Raw genomic sequence first — 19,397 nt, 5'->3', positions numbered from 1 at the left:
CCCAGCAGTTGGGCTGGTTTTAAGGACCTCACTGTCTGGTTACCTACGTGGAAAGCCCAAGGTTGGCTAAGAGGGCACCGCCTGGCATGGGGACAGGCAGTGTGGGAGGACTTGCTGCAGTAAGGACACCAGAAGGAGGTCTGGGTGTATCATGTTTCAGGACACAGACCTGTAATCAGCCCTGGCAATGATAAGGCTGATACACTGGCAAAGGTGCAATGGATCAGGTCACCCTTGCTGGCTGATAAGGGCCTGTGGTTACATCGCCATCTGGGCCACACCGGTATAAAAACTATGGCTCAGGGGGGAGGGGAGCATGGACAATATATGTAACCTTAACATTTGTTCCCCCATAATATGCTGAAATGTAAAAAAAATGAGCATATTTTTACCATAAAAAAAAAAAAAACCAAAAACTATGGCTCAAGTGAACCAGAAATAGAATCTACACATACCGGCCGGGCGCTGTGGCTCACGCCTGTAATCCTAGCTCTTGGGAGGCCGAGGCGGGCGGATTGCTCAAGGTCAGGAGTTCAAAACCAGCCTGAGCAAGAGCGAGACCCCCGTCTCTAAATTAAAAAAAAAAAAAAAAAAAAAGAATCTACACATACCTATGGCAGATTTGTGGACAACTTGTCGCCAATGTGAGGCATGTGGCAACCGTATCTGCGCCGTAGGTGCCTCTCCCCTGTCCCTGGACATGTCCGGCAGGGAGACCATCCTTTGTAGACAGGGCAGGTTGATTATGTGGGCCCTCTACCTTGGCCCCACATGGCAGCGTAGGCCTTCACAGCGGTTGATACTGCTACCGGGCTCCCAGGCTGACCAAACATCCCCCATGAAGGTATTGGAACACTTAACCTGTCTATATGGGCGGCCCCTCACTGTAGAAAATGATCAGGGTAGTTATTTTATGGGACATGGGGTTCAACAGCGTGCCCTGCCAGCCTCCGGCCGCTATTACGATAGAGTGATACAATGGTTTGTTGCAGGGGAAGCTAAACGCGGGACCTTCCCCCCATCTCCCCGGCACTGGACGCGGAGCTTGGGTCAGGCTGTTCAGGCGCTAAATAAGCAGCCCCAAAAGAGTGGGCCTGCCCTTTTAGACTATTTAACCTACAAGCAGACCAATCCCCTCTGACTGGCAGGTGTGGCCAAGGACCCTTTGATGTGACCCTGGGTAACCCAGGACGGAACTGTTCTGCTTCCAGCCCCAACTGCCCTCAAGGAAGGAGGGCCGAGAACCTGGACATGGTCTTGGAACATCATGGGCCCTGAACCCCGGTGGATCGGCCTGTCAGCCCCAGGGGTGGATGGTTATAGAACCTTTTGAACGTATCACATGCCGAGCTTTCCCCTGGGCAGCGATCTGTGTTGGTAACGGCGGGCCACCATTGAAGGGGCACCCTCCTCACGGGCACTATACTCCTTGCCCTTTGGGTAATTCCCTGGGTTCCCCTCGTTTTAGCACCCGAAACTGCCAAACCTGTCGTGGGCGAAACTGTGTGGTACCATCGCCCGGGACAAAAGGCAATTCCAGTTGTAATCCTATCCCAAGATGACAGGCAGCCCGTGTGCTGCCTGAAGGACAGCGTGGCCGCCGGCGCCCACGCTCATGCTCAAGTCTCGAACATCTCTCGCTGCCGCTGCCGGGTCTGCACGGAGCTCCTGGTAGAAACTGCCGCAGCCTACGCCGGAGCATCACCCCTGCTTCTCTACAAAATTGTGCTTTCCTGGCCACACGGGGGCCTCAGGACACTGATTACACCTCCACTCAAGTGGCAGCCGAAAAGCACCCGGGACGAGACCACCACACGCTGCATCCACGCCCCAGTGTGGGACATGCCATTTGGAACAGTCGGGGTTGGTTATTAGGGGGATAAGTAGAACTACGCCAAGTGGCCCTCTTATGTATAGAACAGGAAATGGGACTGGGGAATCACACTGTGGGTGGATCCTGAAGAAATCCTGTACAAACATTACTCAGAATGGTAATGTCATCCACCGGTGGAATGGAAAGCCTTTGGTGGAGACTGTCCCCACCGAGAGGGTTCCCCCAGGATTTCTGTGGGTATGTGGAAGATAAGGGTGGCCCTATCTCCCTTCCCATTGGACAGGGAGGTGCCCTTGGGGACGGCCATACATCCCGGAAGGTCCTCCCCAGCTTTACCAAGAAACCACATAATTGGGATGTCACGTCCTCCCGTTGGCATTGGGCAAAGCAGACTCCGTGGTGGTTCTACCTGGTAGCTGTCCTTTTCCCTGGGGGTGGAGCCACTGAGGTAGAGACACAAGTGAATGCCCTAGCGGAGCATACTGCTCGGCTGAGACCAAACCCAGCAGGCCTTGGCCCTCTGGATGGACGAAGTCACCCAGATGAGAAAGGTGGTTTTGCAAAACCGCATGGCCCTTGGTCTCTTCACTTCAGCTCAAGGAGGCACATCCACAGTGGTCCACACTGCATGTCGTGCGTGTGTGCCCCATCACCAGGAAGATCTCTCCTCCGCATCGAAAGGAGTTGTCGGCGAGGTACAAGCCATCCGACAGTTAACTGGAGACCCGTTACAACAATGGTGGGACTCCTCTCGTCATCCTGACGTTGGACCCTCTTAGTTTTAGGAGCTATTGCTTGTAGTCTGGTAATACTGTGCCATTCCCTGTCTTGTTGTTGTGGCCTCTTTCCCCAGGGGGCCTCCCTACGCCTATGGCTCCACCCCTCTAGGATAGAGTCAATTCAACCCAGTTAGTCAAATTCCAAAATTATTTCCCCCTTTTGGGACAAAGAAATTCCTGCATGATATTTTTCCAAAACGTGTCAGCCAAGAAGGTGGACAAGGGCTTAATTACTAAGTAAAAAGGAGTGGGCATCCTGTAGGGGACTGAGGTGGGAGGGGACAGGTTGCACAAAGACATTCTGTGGTTTGTTGGAGACTTCCTCTCTTCTCACTTAACCATAGGAGACGGTTGAGGTCAGTGGTGTCAAGCACTGAGAGTGTGGCTCCAGCTCTGTAAGGACAGGTAGGACCTCGTTCCCAATCTTAAGAGTTATTTTCCCAAGAGGATTGAGGGAAGGATGTGGAGAACCCTTGCAATTTTGGGGGGTCCCATTTTGGGGAATATATACTGGGAGGGTTTTGAGGGCGGGGTCGTTTAGCTCTCTTTAATTTATAGCAATCTCTCTCTCAGTGTCTGGGGTTTATTTGCAGTAACGCAGGGGCCAGAAGGATTTTGTTTGGGGGCTTTCATCTGTCACAACTGGCAATTGAGGATTTTGGTAATTTTCTTTTTATTGGTATCCTTCGTGGTACAGGCTGATGGACCCCTTTACTAACTGTGGGATATACATGGTTCTCCATTCCATGTGGGTTTTTCTTTTCTTCTTCTTTTTTTTTTTTTTTTTTTGAGGCAGGGTCTTGCTCTTTCACCTGGACTAGAGTGCAGTGGTGCCATCATAGCTCACTCCAACCTCCAATTCCTGGGCTCAAGCGATCCTCCTGTCTCAGCCTCCCAGGTAGTTGGGGCTGCAGATGTGTGTCATCACACCTGGCTAAGTTTTCTATTTTTTTGCAGAGACAGGGTCTTGCTCTTGCTTAGGTTGGTCTCAAACTCCTGACCTGAAGCGACTCTCAATCCTCCCACCTCAGCTTCCCAGAGTGCTAGGATGACAGGTGTGAGCCAGTGGGCCCAGCACATTTCTCCTACTGTTGCTGCCCAACCAGGTTTATTTGCCCACTGCCCAAGAAGATGCCAAAACACTGAGACAGCAGGGTTTACCATAGAGAGTTTTTAATTCCAAATAGTGCTAAGTAGGGAGACCGGAGGAATTTCTCAAATTTTCGTCCCCCTGAGTCTGCTAATTGGCTAGGTTCAGTTGGAACCACAGGGGTGTAGCAATTGTCTTCTTTGCTGACCGGGTTCTTGGGTGGGGTCACAAGACCAGTTGATTTGGTTCCTTATCATGGGCCACTGGTCTGGGTGGGTCGGCAATTCCACTGGAACGTGGACCTGGAAGATATCTCAGAAACTACCCCTTGGTTTCAAAAGGTGATATTATCTACGCAGAAAGCGAAGAATCTTTATGGCCACCAGCTATGTGGCCACCAGAGTGGCAATTTATAGAGAAGCGAACCGGGGACGTGGGTAATTTTTATCATTATTTTTAACTATGCCCATGCCTTATTTTTAGCTAGCCCCTTACCACAGATCTTACCTTGCACCCCTTTATCAATTGGAGAGGTGGTTTAATCTGCCTTTTGTCAGTTGATTTTCAGTGAACCTTCAGAGGGCAGAACAGGAAGTTTCCTCCTGGTCCCCACACCCACCCTAACCTAGCTAGCATACCACTCTTCAAACCCTAGAGCTACCTCGGCCCTTGTCTCATCAGAAGAACAAGTGGTTTGAGAAGAAGGAAAGAAATATTTTTGCTGTTTTTCTCAGGCCATTCCCTCTGTTACACTTGGAATCTCAAAAGTGTCATCTTTCTGTATGATAATGAGTTGTAGGGTGGCTAGCAGCCCCTGTATAGCTGCTAGATGGGGCTGGCCATGGAAAGACCAAGGCGGGGCTGGGTGCAGTGGCTCACGCCTGTAATCCTAGCACTCTGGGAGGCCGAGGCAGGTGGATCGCTCGAGGTTAGAGGTTAGGAGTTCGAAACTAGCCTGAGCAAGAGCAAGACCCCATCTCTACTAAAAATAGAAAGAAATTAATTGGCCAACTATTATATATAGAAAAAATTAGCCGGGCATGGTGGCACATGCCTGTAGTCTCAGCTACTCGGGAGGCTGAGGCAGGAGGATTGTTTGGGCCCACGAGTTTGAGGTTGCTGTGAACTAGGCTGACGCCACAGCACTTACTCTAGCCTGGGCAACAAAGCGAGACTCTGTCTCAAAAAGAAAAGAAAGACGAAGGAGGCATTAGAGGGTTGGGACTTTCATCCCATTCCCACCCTTGGAGGAGGGAAGAGGGGCTGAAGATTGAGTTGATTTTGTGAACTAAAATAAAATCTTAAGGTTCCCTCCACTGGCTGACTGAATGGACCCTTCTTGGCCAAGAAGATACCCTAAAACTGAGTTGCTGGCCATGAGAGGGATGTCCCACATGCCTCATCATGCCCCTCCCTTCTTGGACACATCCTTTGCAACTCATAGACACGCCTAAGGTGGTGCAAGACACACCTACAGGTCCTCATTTCACATAACAAACAGAGACTGGGAATATGTCTGGTGGCTAGTCTCTGATTAACAGGCTTCCCCAACCTAAAACGTTCTAAGCCTTTAGACAAAGCTTCATTTATTTAACCAATTACAAGTCAAAGAGTCTTTAAATCCACCTATAACATCTCAAAGCATGTAAGTCCATGCTTTGAGATGTCCCACCTTTTGGGGCCAATCCACTGTATGCTTTCTATGTATTGATGACTTTACCTGTAATTCCTGTTTCCCTGAACTGTATGAAACCAAACTGTAATGCCAGGTCTGGTGGCTCATGCCTGTAATCCTAGCACTTTGGGAGGCTGAGGTGGGCAGATCGTTTGAGCTCAGGAGTTCGAAACCAGCCTGACCGAGAGTGAGAGTGAGACCTCATCTCTACTAAAAATAGAAAGAAATTAATTGGCCAACTAAAATAGATAGAAAAAATTAGCTGAGCCTGGTGGCGCATGCCTGTAGTCCCAGCTACTGGGGAGGCTGAGGCAGAAGGATTGCTTGAGCCCAGGAGTTTGAGGTTGCTGTGAGCTAGGTGACACCGCGGCACTCTAGCTCGGGCAACAGAGTGAGATTCTGTCTCAAAAAAAAAAAAAAAAAAAGACAAACTGTAACCCAGCCACAGAGAGTCCACTTGCTTAAGGCTTCTTGAGTGTGGCTTTGGGCATGGTCCTCAAATTTGACTCAGAATAAACCTCTTTAACTTATTTTACAGAGTTTTGTTTCTTTTCCAATGACAATTTAATCAATCATGCCTACATAATGAAGCCTCCACAAAAACCCAAAAGGACAGGGTTTGGAGAGCTTCCAGATGCTGAACATGTGGAGGTTCCCGGAGGGCATGGGAGCTCTGTGCCCTGTCCCCTACACCCTGCCCTATACATCTCTTCATCTGTGTCCTTTGTGATATCCTTCATGATAAGCCAGGAAGCATTCTCTGAATTCTGTGAGCTGCTCTAGCAAATTAATTAAACCCAAGGAAGGGTCGTGGGACACCTGATTTATAACCAGTTGGTCAAAAACACAAGTAAACCACTTCAGACTGGCATTCAGGTAAGCAGTGCCAGGATTGAGCTGAATTACAGCACACCCAGCTGGTGTCTGCTGCAAAACTGATTGCTTGCTTGGTGTGTGGGGAGAAGTCTGTTTCTAAGAAAGGTGCATAGAAACGGAGTGCATTGGTTCCAGGGGCTCAAAGCCAGCATGGTCGTCAGTTCATAGGTGGAGATGCCAGTACTGGGCAAGTGTTCTCTCAGAGCATCTTATCTAATTACTGCAGTCCTAAAAGCATGTCTAGTGATGAGAAGAACGCAAAAAGGCTTCTTGTGGGGCTTTTAGAAAGTCCTACAAAGTTCTTATCTCACACAAGTAACCAGGAACCTCCTCTCCCTCCCGCCTTCCCCCCTCTATTTTGTCTGGGTCTGATTTCATCCGGATACCTGCTACTTGCACAAGAACAAGCAGCACTCATCTCAGACCCTCCTCACACAGCTGGCCTTGCTGAGGTGGAGAGGCCACAAGTGTCCTATCTGAACCACTGCAGGCCCGGGGGCAATTCCTGGGATCAGCTGTTTCCAAGGTGCCAGGGAGACTGCAGGGATTTCAGGAATGCAAGTGTGGGAGCTGCTTCTCTGAGACCTTACCCCGTACCATTTTCGTTAGGTTGTGGCATAAATGACTCCACTCCGTTGTCGCTAACTCCTCCCTCGGCTCCCGGGGCCCTGCCTCGTCCTCTCCCCAGCCTCCCCACCTCCCTTGGCCTCCCCACAAGTCTTCCCTCGGCCCCCCCAGGTCCTCCCTCCGCTTCCCCCAACCCTCCGACCTCCCTGGGGCCTCCCCGGCTCCTCCCCCAGCCTCCCCCACCCCGGCACCCCCGGCTCTCCCCTCGGCCCCTCCCGCCCCTCCAAGGCCCGCCCAGCAGCGACTAAGGTCGCAGACGCGCCGGCCCCGCCTCCGTCCCAGTACTACGCAGCCCCGCCCACCAGGCCTGGCCACGCCTCCAGGGGGGTGCACCCCACTGCCGCGCCCCAATGGTGGGGGAGGTCATACCTCCTAGCCGCAGAAGCCCCGCCCACCAGGCCTGGCTCCGCCCGGTGGGTGCGTCACCGCCGCGCGACGCAGCGCGGACGGCTGACGTAACCTGTGCGACTGGAGGACCAGCGCCGCCCGACGGGATCGTGACCCCGTGCGTATTCCCGTCGCGGCCTTCAGTTTCCCGCCTGCCGGTGGGGACCCGGACTGCCGGTCCTCGGGGCTCCTGCGCAGCTGCGGTGGCGGCGGCAGGTTGGCGCCTCGTGCGAGCGGGGTCGGGGAAGGGGACGCGGGTGCACCTGTCCCGGGGCCCTGCACGGCGGCGGGAGCGGCAGAGCCTGTGCCCCCGACCCAGCCCGGGCAGGCCCTGGCGTCTGACTCGGTGAGGGCGAGGGGAAGGAGGGCGCGAGCGCAGGCCGCTGAGCGCGATTTCCATTTTAGAGGCAGCAGAGCCCCTCCCTTCGGTCCCCTCCTTGCTCAGGGAACCCTTGCTCCTGGCCACCCCGCACCCTTATTTCCTGGAGTCTGAGTATCGGGAACGCGTGGCTTTCACGCCAATACCTCAGCACGGGCTCGCCTGGGAATCGGGGGCGTAGCCGGGCGGCCTGGGCCTCCGCTCCCCTTCCGAGCACAGGTTTGATAATCCTCACCTCACCCGGTTCTTGTGAAAACTCGCCACGACTTTAGAAAGCAGAGTATGAGTAGAGCCGAGCTCTGCAGTTTACGCTGCACTCTGTTCATACCCGGTTCCCTGACTCGGGAACCCACCAGAACGGGCGGCCCAGGCTCTGCCGCAGACTGACGAAGACTCTCTGGGAGTAGGGCCCCGGCGGGTTTCGGAAAAACCTCCCCAGGCGACTCTAATCTGAGAAGGCCGGAGGGTTACTGGGAGAGGCCAGAAAGCGACCCGGTGATTTCGTGCGTGTTGGAGATGGACTGGGGTCTGTGGCTTCATTCCAGGCTGGGATTTGGTGAGGACCGAGTAGGTGGAGGAACCTTCCCTTATAAAAGATGTCTTCTTTCTTTGCCTAGCAGGTCGCGCATCAGGGCCTGTGACTGACCACCTCCACGTGGCACTGGGGCTCTGAGGAGGAATGGCGGCCGTGGGCGGCCTGCTTGGGTAAGCATGTACTTCCAGGCCCCTTGGGATTATTGTCAGGGGCCACCTCAGGGAACCCTCCTCTCATCATCAGTAGAGGGCTGTTCTAACCTTGCCTGGTCCTGGCTCTTGTCCTCTGTCCTCAGTGCTGGGAAACTGTGCCCTTGTTGACACCTACCAGCATCTTCCTGGCTCTGGGGCTAGAGCTGCTCCGACCACACCTGTGGCTCCTCAGGGAGCCCCCCTCCCCCCACATCCTGCCCCTGGCGAGGATCACCAACTAGTGTCTCCTGAGGCCTGGCCGTGACCCATCTCTGCCCCAGAACCATGCGCTGACCGCGTGTGCATGTTTATGTGCAGCGTGCTGAGGCAGAATGCCGCGAAGGCAGCTGGTCCTGCACGCTGTCGCCTGCACACGTCCTCCTGGTGCGCCGACAGCAGCAGGGCCTCGCTCACTCGCCTGCGCCGCCAGGCCTACGCGCGCCTCTACCCAGTGCTCCTGGTCAAGCAGGACGGCTCCACCATCCACATCCGCTACAGGGAGCCCCGGCGCATGCTGGCGGTAAGCTTCGGGCACCGGCGCTCCCTAATGCCTGGCTGGGATGGCGGCCAGGTGGCTTGGGATGGACAGGTGGCTGCAGGGGGAGGGGACTCGGTTGTAGGAGGAGAGGGGGAGGGTTGAGGCCCAGAACCCATTCTAAGCACCAACCTCAGATAAAATTAATGAGTTGTTTGTTTTTAATAATATATCAAATTTGGGGAAAATGAGCAGAAAAATACTTTCTTTTAAAGAATGAAAGCTCTGAAGGGAGAGAAAGACCAACAGAACATATAAAAATGAAGCTAGCTTAGGGTAGGAGACACAGTCTAGAGGAAGACCCAGGGTGGCGTCTCAGTAGTTCTCAAGGCCCCGAGCCACATGGATGCATTTGGCTTCCCCCACAGATGCCCGTAGACCTGGACACCCTGTCCCCTGAGGAACGCCGGGCCAGGCTACGGAAGCGAGAGGCTCAGCTCCAGCCCCGGAAGGAGTATGAGCCGGAGCCCAGTGATGACTTTGATGCCGAGCGCTACCGGCAGTTCTGGACCAGGACCAAGAAGTGACCATGGCTGGAGTTGTCTTGGGGACTTGCTAGGACTGGAGGGCATCTGTTGTTAAATCACACTTTTTGGAAGGCCCTGCTTTAAGTCTGTGTCTTGCATCTTGGTATGCAGCTTGCCTCCCTGAAAAACATCGGCTCAGACACACACAGGCTTCAGGATTGGTTTAGGTCAAACCTGTGGGTTTGGGACAGGGCTGTGGAACACATGGACAGCTGGGCAGGAGACACCTCAGACTCCCGCATCTCAGAGGCACCCAGGTTACAGATTTCCTGACAGCACAGCGGCCCTTGAGGCAGTGATGAGGACCCAGATACCATCCTCAGCCAGGCAGCCCCAGGGAGGAAGGTCCCACCCCGCTGAGGGCCCCCAGGGGAGCAGCCAGCCCTGGTTGTCCCTGACTCCCAATGGCGTCTGCAGAGCACTGAGGGTGCAGCCAGGGCAGATCCGCACACCCTGCTGCATTGGCCCAGGGGTTGATTCCCAGACACGGGAGGGCACGTTCCACACCTGTACACCAGACCCAGGCTCAGGACCTGCAGGGCGCAAGGATGCGCTCCCTCCCCATCCTGAGGGGCCCCGGGCCTGCTCCTGGTCTCTGCCTTGTCACACTCTGTGCTCTGGGGCTTTTTTTCCCCATCCTGGGCCGTGTCCGCTGCGTTTCTGGGCCCTGGCTCTCAGGCTGTGTCCTGGAGAGTCCGAGACTGTGTCGGTGGGTAGTGTTCAAGGACAATGGGGGAGGTGGGCGTGCCATCTGTCTGGGGTCACCCTGCAAGGATTGACTTGTGGCTGAAGGCAGCTGGGCAGAGCCCCGCCTTGCAGGCCCTCGGCTTGGCTGCGAGCTCTGTTCTTGGCCTTCTTCTCTCTGCCCTCTTCAGCTCCACCGGGCAGATCCTGCACAGGGACGCCCCTCCCCCACACCTGTTCCTGTGACTCCGCAGCGTCTGACCTCACTGGTGCCATGCGCTTTCTGGTCTTGCCCAGGGAGTGTGTGCAGCCTGCACTGCCCTGCAAGTGTCCCACATGAAGCCTCCCTGACCTCTGCCCTCCGGGGCCACAGTCCACACTGATCCCTACCCCAACCCCTCTGCCCTGGGCCCTAGGCCATGCAGCTTCCACCCTGTGACCCCTCGATGGCTCATTGTACTAACAGGGTCAAAACTGACCTGCCCTTCCCCACCAGCCTGCTCCTCCTGTTGACAGTTGTGTGCCATGTTGTCAAACTGCTGGGCCAGAGCCTCAGAATGGTCCTGGACTGGGGCCCGCTGCTTCCTCACTTCCTGCCAACCTCCCTCTGGATTGGGTACACCATGCGCCTGTCCCCCGTGGGACATGGGATGTGTCTTCCTGAAGCTAGACAAATGCTCATGGCTCATCCTGGTGCCTCCGTGGGAAGGCACATGGCTGATGCTCGTTGAGTAAATGGGTAAGGGAGTTCCCACAAGGGAATGCCCCAAACCATCCCAAAATGGGGCCAGCTGGGATTCCAAAGAAAGAATCACTGAATGCCAGGGTGATCAGTCTGACCAGGGGTGGGGAAACTTAAGGTAGCCTTAGCGCGCATGTGGCCCAGGTCCTTAAGTGCAGCCTTTTGACTGAATCCAATTTTTTTTTCCTTTGGCATATTATGAGGGTATAGATTTTAAGGTTTCAATAAATGCCCTTTACCCCCCCCCGAATCCAATTTTTTTTTTTTTTTTTTAACAAGTAACTGCTGGTCTACCGAATCCAATTTTTACAGAAAAAAAATCCTTTTGTTAATACATTTTTGTTCATCTTTTATACTTTTACTATTAAAATTAATTATTAAAAATACCAAAGAATAATTTTCAATGAGATAATCCTTCCTGATTGATTGGCACAATTTGAATATTAAGTAAACCATAAGGGCTAAATTGAAGGCTGCTATGCTCATGGTTTACTTCTTTTTTTTTTTTTTTTTTTTTTTTTGAGACAGAGTCTCACTTTGTTGCCCAGGCTAGAGTGAGTGCCGTGGCGTCAGCCTAGCTCACAGCAACCTCAAACTCCTGGGCTCAAGCGATTCTGCTGCCTCAGCCTCCCGAGTAGCTGGGACTACAGGCATGCACCACCATGCCCGGCTAATTTTTTCTATATATATTAGTTGGCCAATTAATTTCTTTCTGTTTATAGTAGAGACGGGGTCTCGCTCTTGCTCATGCTGGTTTCGAACTCCTGACCTTGAGCAATCCGCCTGCCTCGGCCTCCCAGAGAGCTAGGATTACAGGCGTGAGCCACCGCGCCCGGCCTCATGGTTTACTTCTAAATTCCCCTGCCTGACTGGCACTGCTACTGCAGGAGGCTGGTTGGCGAGAGTTAATGGGATCGAGGACACCAATCTGTTATCAGCTTTTGACAACGACACACTGTTTCTGTTTGAAGTGGAATTTGTGAGTAGTTGCACAGCTCCGTAGTATTTTTTAATTCTGTCTGCTTAACAGCCAATCATGTCAAAGAAGACCAAGACAACATTGAAGGAAGAAAACAGATTTTTTAATGATGATTGAGAATTGCAGTATTATCTTGTTTCTGCTAAAGATAAGGTGATTTGCTTGCTTTATGCTATGGCAGTATCAACATTAAAGAAATTCAATGCTCATCAACATTATAACACTCATAAGGACCACAGATATTTTTAAATTAGAGGGAGAGGTGTGAAAGGTTATAGTGCAGAAATTAAAAGATGAAAAGCAAAAGCAAAACTTATTCTTTCAAGCAGCAATAAGACCTGGAAATAATGCTACTGAAATAAGTTTTAAAGTAGCGTGTGTACTCTGGATAAAAAAGGAAGCCATTCAGTGATGTAGAAATTGTGAAAGAATGCATTGTTGAAGTCGTAGGATGCTTAGATCCTGATAACGTTTCAAAGTACTAACAACTGCCTCTTTCAAGGAGAACCATAACTGATTTGGCAGTGTGAATTAGCCTTAAACTTAACAAGTTCATGCACTACTTCAAAACAAAAATATGTATTATTCAGTCACTTTGTATGAACCAACTTATACTACTGACTTGGTGCAGGTTTTATAACTCATTCAGGTCATAGCAGAAGACTTTGCTATGAAGAGTTACTTGCTTTGGTACTTTTGCAAACAACATAGGAAATAGATATCTTCAACAACTTTCAAGGAAGATGTGAAGTTGGACTGAATCTGGTTAATTTAGTGAGTGTAAAGATAGTGCACCTTGATGACAGGAAGACATGAAGGGTTTATTGCATAGATTAAAAAAGTATTAATAGATCCCAGATATTCTCATTTCTTTTCATTGTATCCTGCATCAGCAAAATCTCTGTGCTAAAGCTACTATTTTAAGTGGCAGTTTGCAAGGAGTTATAAGTATTGTTAACTATATTCCTGCAAATGCAATACCGTATCCTCAGTTTCATTTCATAACATGCTAAAGTTGAACAATGAGTTATTCAGTGTGGATTTGCTGTATTATTTTAAAGTGTGTTGGCTATCATGGGCAGCTGTTAGCCAAAACTTTTTTGTCTGTGAGAACAGATAGTTAAATTTTATGAAGAACAGAATCAGCAATGTGAATTATTAAAAGATTTCTATAGGAATGCAGCATTTCTGTGCTGCATGTCAAATCAAAATGACTTGAATTTTTTTTTTTTTTTTTTTTTTTTTTTGAGACAGAGTCTCACTCTGTTGCCCGGGCTAGAGTGCCATGGCATCAGCCTAGCTCACAGCAACCTCAAACTCCTGGGCTCAAGCAATCCTCCTGCCTCAGCCTCCCGAGTAGCTGGGACTACAGTTACACACCACCACACCCGGCTGAGTTTTTTTCTATTTTTAGTAGGGACAGAGTCTCTATTTTGTTCAGGTTGGTCTCAAACTCCTGACCTCAAGCAATCCTCCAGCCTTGGCCTCCTGGAGTACTACCATGTTTCCCCCCAAATAAGACAGGGTCTTATATTTATTTTTCCTCAAGAAGACACCCTAGGGCTTATTTTCAGGGGATATATTATTTTTTAAAGTATGGTACAACAATCTACATTTATTCAAATATAGTTAATTCGTCTTCTTCTGGAACATCATAACTCTCCAAACCCCAAATTCCATCCTGAATTTCTTGCGACTCTATTTCCTTTAAAACCATTGGCCCCAATCTCTCATGTTGAGCCATAGAGCTCTCATGGGACAGATGAGGGCTGCTCCTCTTCTTTACCGCTCTGCGGCAATGCATGGGTTGTGCAGATGTGCTGCGTAGCCACGCCCATCACTAGGTCTTATTTTGGGGGTAGGGTTTATATTGTGCAAATGCTTAGAAATCGTGCTAGGGCTTATTTTGTGGGTAGGTCTTATTTTCGGGGAAACATGGTAGGATTACAGGCATGAGCCACCATGCCTGGCCAGTAAATGACATTTTAAAGTCATAGTTTGATGCTAAGAAAGATCTAACTGAAATATGGAAAAATGCAGTAGAATCCCCATGCTTTTGGCAACATGCCCCCAAAATGCTTTCTTGCTTTCCAGCCAATTATTGCTGTGAATCTACATTCTGCTACCTAACCCAAATCAAGATGCCCTTAATATCACAAATGACTGACACCCATCTAGAGGATCAACTGAAACTGTGAACCTCCATGCTGCAAGCAAATAGTCAAATGCTTTCTAACAAAACTCAGATACAACAAAGTCATTAAAAGGTTAACTTTAAAATTAACAAATAGTTTTACTTTTTGAAAGTATTAAGTACATAGTAATTAGATTTTTACAAAATGATGGTCACTTTTTTTTTTTTTTTCCTGAGACAGAGTCTCACTCTATTGCCCAGGCTAGAGTGCCGTGGTGTCAACCTAGCTCACAGCAACCTCAAACTCCTGGGCTTGAGCAATCCTCCTGCCTCAGCCTCTCGAGCAATTGGGACTACAGTCATGCACCACCACTCCTGGTTCATTTTTTCTATATACTTTTAATTGTCCAGATAATTTCTTTCTATTTTTAGTGGAGACGGGGTCTTAGCTCTTGCCCAGGCTGGTCTCGAACTCCCGACCTTGAGCCCAGAGTGCTAGGATTACAGGTGTGAGCCACCGTGCCTGGCCTACATTTTTAAGTATATCCAATTAAAGTTTCTCTAATGCAGCCTTATTTCATTATAGCTAAATTAATGGAGCCTTCCAACATGAAAAGATTCCCCACCCTGGTCCAGAGCATTTATTAGGGGAGCTTGCATACAGAGGGGTGCAGTGCCTTGTCGTGTAGACAACCCGAAAGAAGAGTTCTACCCAGGTGTGTCCTCGGCAAGGGGGTCAGCATAGGAACCTTAAGGAATTTGGCTCAGGGCTGAGGCCATATTCTTTCAGTAGACACCTTTATCAGCACCTGGGAATGTTCAAAGCCAGCAGGGGAAACATGCAGCTGGGCGTGTCACAGTGCAGCCAAGGCACTCTGTGTTTCTCAGCAAGGACACAGTGGGAGGTGGAAAGGGGGGGGGCAGGGGGGGCACAACGTCCCCAATCAGGGTCCCCTTTGTTAATATAAAGCCAGTAATATAAAGCCACCCTTGTGACCTAATCAGTTTTCAAGGGCCCCACCTCCAAACACCATCATCTTGGGGGTGAGGATTTCTACATGTGAGAATATTGGGGGGACACATTGAGTTTATTGCAGCAAGGATGGGAGTGGAGGCTGCTGAGTGGAGCCCTGGTCCCTGAGCACACTGAAATCTGCTGTATTATCCGAATGTTCTGGATAAGACACACAAACGCTGCAAATCATTAAGAGCATTCTTGACTCCGGATATGGCATCATTAGCTGGCAATGACAACCAGTGATTCAAAGAGTGCCAAATGACAGTGCACCTTCGAACAGCTTCTTAATTATTCCAGGCTTTCCACATCGCCCCATCAGAGGAAAATGCAATCCTGTTTGTTTTCGGTACTTGTTAGTCAGCCACAGTGGCTAAGTGAACGCGTGTCCGGCAGCAAGCCTTGCCCCGGTTCCCCGCAGGAAACGGGGAACGCACGGACCACCGGGCGCAGGCGCCCCGGCTTCTTTCTAATGGCTTTTGTACTGGGTCCTGCTAGCTTGGCGCAGTGAGTGGCTGATCGGGGTTTTGCTCTAGTGACTCTATGGCCTCTCACTTTAACCTACTATTAGGTTCAGTCTGTTAACAGAAAAAACTTGCAAATTCTGTAAAATAATTTAAAGAGGTTGATTCTGAGCCAGTGTCCGTGACCTCAGCCCAGGGAGCCACGCCCAAGAAGCCAGTGGTTCTGAGGTGACTGGGTTATACTTTGCTCTTACACATTTTAGGTTGAGTGGAATTGAGAGTAACATCATAAATCAATACATAAAAGCTTTTTGGTTTATTTAGCCCCAAAAGGCAGGGCATCTCAAAGTGGGGGCTTACAGGTTATAGTGGAGTTCAGAGATTTTTTTTTGATTTGTAATTGGTTAAAGAAATAAAGCTTTGCCTAAGGCCCAGAATGTGTTAATAACAAAGTTCGTTGGATAAGCCATAACATAGCGACTCAAGCCATCCGTTAAACAAATTGGCCTGCAGGCGCTTTAACCTTTGCCCTGCATGGCCTTGTTGTTAATAATTTAGTATCTTATGGTCACAGAGTCTGTTTTGTCAGTCTTATGATTTTTGTTTTAACATCGATGCTGGTCAGCTGTTGCATTTAAACTCTAAAAGGAAGGGTGTACAGCGAGGCTGTCCGATCGCTTCCTTCCGTGGCCGGGAACTCAGTTTTAAGGTATTTCTGCGGTCCCCTTGGTCAAGAGGGACCCCGTTCAGTCGGCAAGAGGCTTGGGGTTTTATTTTACGTCAGTCTCGCGGGGAACAGGGATCCCAGCCCTGGTCAATGTCCGAACGGGGTCGTGGTCGGATTTCCGCGAGGTCCTGCCGACCAGCGTCCCCAGACTCCAGCGGCAGCCGGGACACCGACAGGCAGGACAAGAGCGGGGCACCCGCGAGCCCGGGACCGCGTTGCGCAGGCGCGCGGCGCGACGCATTGCGCAGGCGTTTACGGCCGGGGAAGGAGTGACGCGCAGGCGCCCGGGGCCGGGTCAGGCGGTGCGAGGGCGACAGGCCGGCGCGGGCGTGACGTCATAGCGCCGCGCAGAGGCAGGCGGATCAGGCCGGGCCGGGGTCCGGCGGTCGGGTTCGCGGGTCGTGGGCCGCGGGTTGCGGCCGCGCGGCGCCATGTTCGGCTCCAGCCGCGGCGGCGTGCGCGGCGGGCAGGACCAGTTCAACTGGGAGGACGTGAAGACCGACAAGCAGAGGGAGAACTACCTGGGTGCGTGCGCGGCGGGCGGGCGGGGAGCCCGGGTCCGCGGGGAGGCGCGCGGGGTGGGCCTGGGGCGAGTGGGCGCGGGGTTCACGGCGCCTGCCCCCGCAGGTAACTCGCTGATGGCGCCCGTGGGCCGCTGGCAGAAGGGCCGCGACCTCACCTGGTACGCCAAGGGCCGGGCGCCGTGCGCGGGGCCGAGCCGCGAGGAGGAGCTGGCGGCCGTGCGGCAGGCGGAGCGCGAGGCGCTGCTGGCCGCGCTGTGAGTGTCCCCGGGGTGGGGGCTGTGGTGGGGATGGGGGCCTGAAAGAGCCCCCAGGGGGTGCATGGTCGGGGGTGCGGGGCACGGCGGAGGACGAAGAGGGAGGGCCCTCGGCATCCTGACACCGCCCTTGGCCCCCTGGCAGCGGCTACAAGAACGTGAAGAAGCAGCCCACTGGCCTGAGCAAGGAGGTAACTCCGGAGTGGGCGGTGCCGGGTGGGGCTTCGGGCTTGGAGGGGTCCGGTCGCCGGGCCATCCTGCCCACCCCACCGTCTCCCGTGTTCTTCAGGACTTCGTGGAGGTGTGCAAGCGGGAAGGCGGTGACTCCGAGAAGGGCGTGGACCGGCTGCTGGGGCTGGGCAGTGCCAGGTGTGGCCGCGTCCTGGGGGGCTTGGGTGGGGCCGGGCCCTGCAGGGCAGCACTCAACACCGTGTCCCTGCAGTGGCTCCGCGGGCCGCGTGACACTGTCTCGGGAGGACAAGGAGGCCGCCAAGCTGGGGCTTGCTGTGTTTACGGTAATCCTCCCCAGAATGCAGCGGGGTCCCATGCGTGGGGGGCATGGGAAGCCCGTGGTGGTGGTAGGACTCCCTGGAGTGCTTGAGACCCCTTCCCAAAGTGCTGCTGTCCCCGCTGCAGCACCACCGCGTGGAGGGCGGCGGGCCTGGGGCCTCGACAGCCTCGACCAGGAGGAAGCCGCGCACCACCGAAGACCAGGCAGAGGCCAGGTGAGCCACCCTGCGCTACTCTGCTTTCCTTCTCATTCCTCCTCCTCCTGGGTTGTCCCCAGAGAGTGAGTTCCTTTGGGTCACCTTCAGGAGGAGAGGATTCCAAGGCAGGGAGGGCTGTCCTGCAGGGTCCCATGCGGTGGGCTGTACTTCAGGGTAGGGTCCAAGGAGCTGGGGAGTTACATGCAGGCCAGTGGGTGCTGTCGTGATTGGGGCATTCCATGTCTTTGCTGTGCCCCTTGGTGACCACTGGCCACATGTGACTGTCCAGCATCTGAAACATGGCCTACTTGGCTGCATTTTGGGTTAGTTCCATTTAACTGACTCAGAGACTCATGCATGGGCAATGGGCTCCCCTCCTCCAGAGGAGATCTAGCCCAGTGGCTCCCAGTGCTGGGTGGAGGCCCATTCTGTGCCCCCCCCCCCCGCCCCTCCTGCAGCTCTGAGAGCCACAAGAAGAGCAAGAAAGAGAAGAAGAAAAAGAAGAAGAAGAGACACAAGAAAGAGAAGAAGAAAGACAAGGAGCACAGGCGGCAGGCTGAGACCCCCACGCCCTCTTCTCCTGCTCGGTAGGCCCAGCCTGGCTCTGCCTCTTGGGGGGGTGCCCTGGTCAACCCCTCTGAGTGTCTTGCCTGTCTCCCCAGGTCTGGGCACCGCCGCCATGACTCTGACTCCTCCTCCCCCTGCTGCAAGAGGAGGAAGGGACATAACGGGGATGGTGGGAGGAGCCCATCTTCCCACAGGCGGCAGGACAGAGACTCTGATGCCTGAGTTGAGGACCCTGCCTGCCTGGCACTCTCTCGCCCCTCCTAGCTGGGTGAGGTTGAGGGCTGCTCCCTTGCAGTGGCCCTGGGCCTCTGGAGCTGGCCAGCCAGCTAGGAGGGGCCTGCTTGGTGGAAACTCCTCCAGGGGAGCAAGCCCTGGCTGCAGGACGAGGCCAGCAGGTTCTCTGGGGGGGCGTGCCTTGGCTCCCCACATGGCCTGGCCTTGGTCGACAGCCCCTGGCCCACAGGCAAAGGTGAGCCTGCCCTGGAGGTCCCAGCAGAGACTCAGCTCCATGTCCTGTCTGTGGCCTCAACCCCAACCCCCCTGCCTCTGGTTTAGCTGTGGCCAAGTAGGGTTACTTCTATTTTTCTTTATATTGACTTGTTCTTTGTACTTAAATAAATTTATTTTAAAAGGAAAGTTCATCATCACACTAATTGGAGTGTGTCAGGAGGCACCTTGATCCACCATGAGGCTGGAACATCCCTGGGGTCTGTCCTTCCTGAGATCTGCTGGTGGAGCTCGAGTCCTTCCCATGTGGGGTCAGGCCTCACCAGAAGTGGGTGCTCAGCTGGCAGTGTGTGGGGACGCGCAGGGTGGCCTTACTATGGGGCAGAGAGGTCTAGGGCTGCCTAGACTGGGGTTGGGGCCACTTGCCTCCCCTTGGCCCACGAAGGCCTGTCATGGCCACTGGGCTGATAAAGACACGTAGACCCCAGGCCGGATTCCTTATACGTTCTCTTGCTTCTGATTTTAAATCAACACTTTCTTGAGGCCCTGGTGGGGTGTGGCTTGTGCTGTATTGACATCTGCTCTCACCTGTGACCACCTGAGTGGAAATTCCATTATCTTTGGCATAAGGCAGGGAAGTTGAGCAGACATTGCTTCCTGGATGGCCTTTCCATAGCTCCTCACACTGCCCACAGAGGGCAGGCCTTGGGCCTGTTGG

The 19,397-nt window shown here is 52.8% G+C and overlaps 2 protein-coding genes across 5 annotated transcripts; both read left to right on the top strand.

Annotated features, from left to right (window-relative positions):
- Nucleotides 1-7,312: 7,312 nt before the first annotated feature.
- MRPL55 (mitochondrial ribosomal protein L55) lies at nucleotides 7,313-9,506 on the top strand. 4 transcript variants are annotated; one of them, XM_012778582.3, is made up of 4 exons: nucleotides 7,313-7,484; nucleotides 8,268-8,352; nucleotides 8,692-8,893; nucleotides 9,277-9,506. In XM_012778582.3, exons 2-4 carry the CDS (start codon nucleotides 8,327-8,329, stop codon nucleotides 9,433-9,435), a joined length of 387 nt encoding a protein of 128 aa, XP_012634036.2. In that variant the 5' UTR covers nucleotides 7,313-7,484; nucleotides 8,268-8,326; the 3' UTR covers nucleotides 9,436-9,506. The 4 variants fall into 4 exon arrangements, with proteins under 4 accessions (XP_012634036.2, XP_012634038.2, XP_075865692.1 ...); XM_012778584.3 differs by having other exon boundaries at nucleotides 8,265-8,352; XM_076009577.1 differs by having other exon boundaries at nucleotides 7,314-7,386.
- A 6,966-nt stretch (nucleotides 9,507-16,472) lies between these two features.
- C13H1orf35 (chromosome 13 C1orf35 homolog) lies at nucleotides 16,473-18,868 on the top strand. The gene is made up of 8 exons (XM_012778586.3): nucleotides 16,473-16,705; nucleotides 16,808-16,958; nucleotides 17,104-17,149; nucleotides 17,248-17,327; nucleotides 17,401-17,473; nucleotides 17,595-17,683; nucleotides 18,124-18,252; nucleotides 18,328-18,868. Exons 1-8 carry the CDS (start codon nucleotides 16,612-16,614, stop codon nucleotides 18,452-18,454), a joined length of 789 nt encoding a protein of 262 aa, XP_012634040.1. The 5' UTR covers nucleotides 16,473-16,611; the 3' UTR covers nucleotides 18,455-18,868.
- The last annotated feature ends 529 nt before the right edge of the window (nucleotides 18,869-19,397 follow it).

This window comes from Microcebus murinus, chromosome 13, assembly GCF_040939455.1.
Source record: "Microcebus murinus isolate Inina chromosome 13, M.murinus_Inina_mat1.0, whole genome shotgun sequence".
Taxonomy (NCBI): Eukaryota; Metazoa; Chordata; class Mammalia; order Primates; family Cheirogaleidae; genus Microcebus; species Microcebus murinus.
Note: the sequence above shows the minus strand (reverse complement) of the source record. Positions and strands in the feature narration are given on the sequence as shown.

Bases quoted from the DNA above. Each gene is read 5' to 3' on its own strand.
- MRPL55 (XM_012778582.3), top strand. From the start codon at position 8,327: ATGGCGGCCGTGGGCGGCCTGCTTGG. The intron at 8,353-8,691 runs GTAAGCATGTAC...GTTTATGTGCAG, and splicing joins GCCGTGGGCGGCCTGCTTGG to CGTGCTGAGGCAGAATGCCG. The intron at 8,894-9,276 runs GTAAGCTTCGGG...CTTCCCCCACAG, and splicing joins AGCCCCGGCGCATGCTGGCG to ATGCCCGTAGACCTGGACAC.
- C13H1orf35 (XM_012778586.3), top strand. From the start codon at position 16,612: ATGTTCGGCTCCAGCCGCGGCGGCGTGCGCGGCGGGCAGGACCAGTTC. The intron at 17,474-17,594 runs GTAATCCTCCCC...TCCCCGCTGCAG, and splicing joins TGGGGCTTGCTGTGTTTACG to CACCACCGCGTGGAGGGCGG. The intron at 18,253-18,327 runs GTAGGCCCAGCC...CTGTCTCCCCAG, and splicing joins ACGCCCTCTTCTCCTGCTCG to GTCTGGGCACCGCCGCCATG.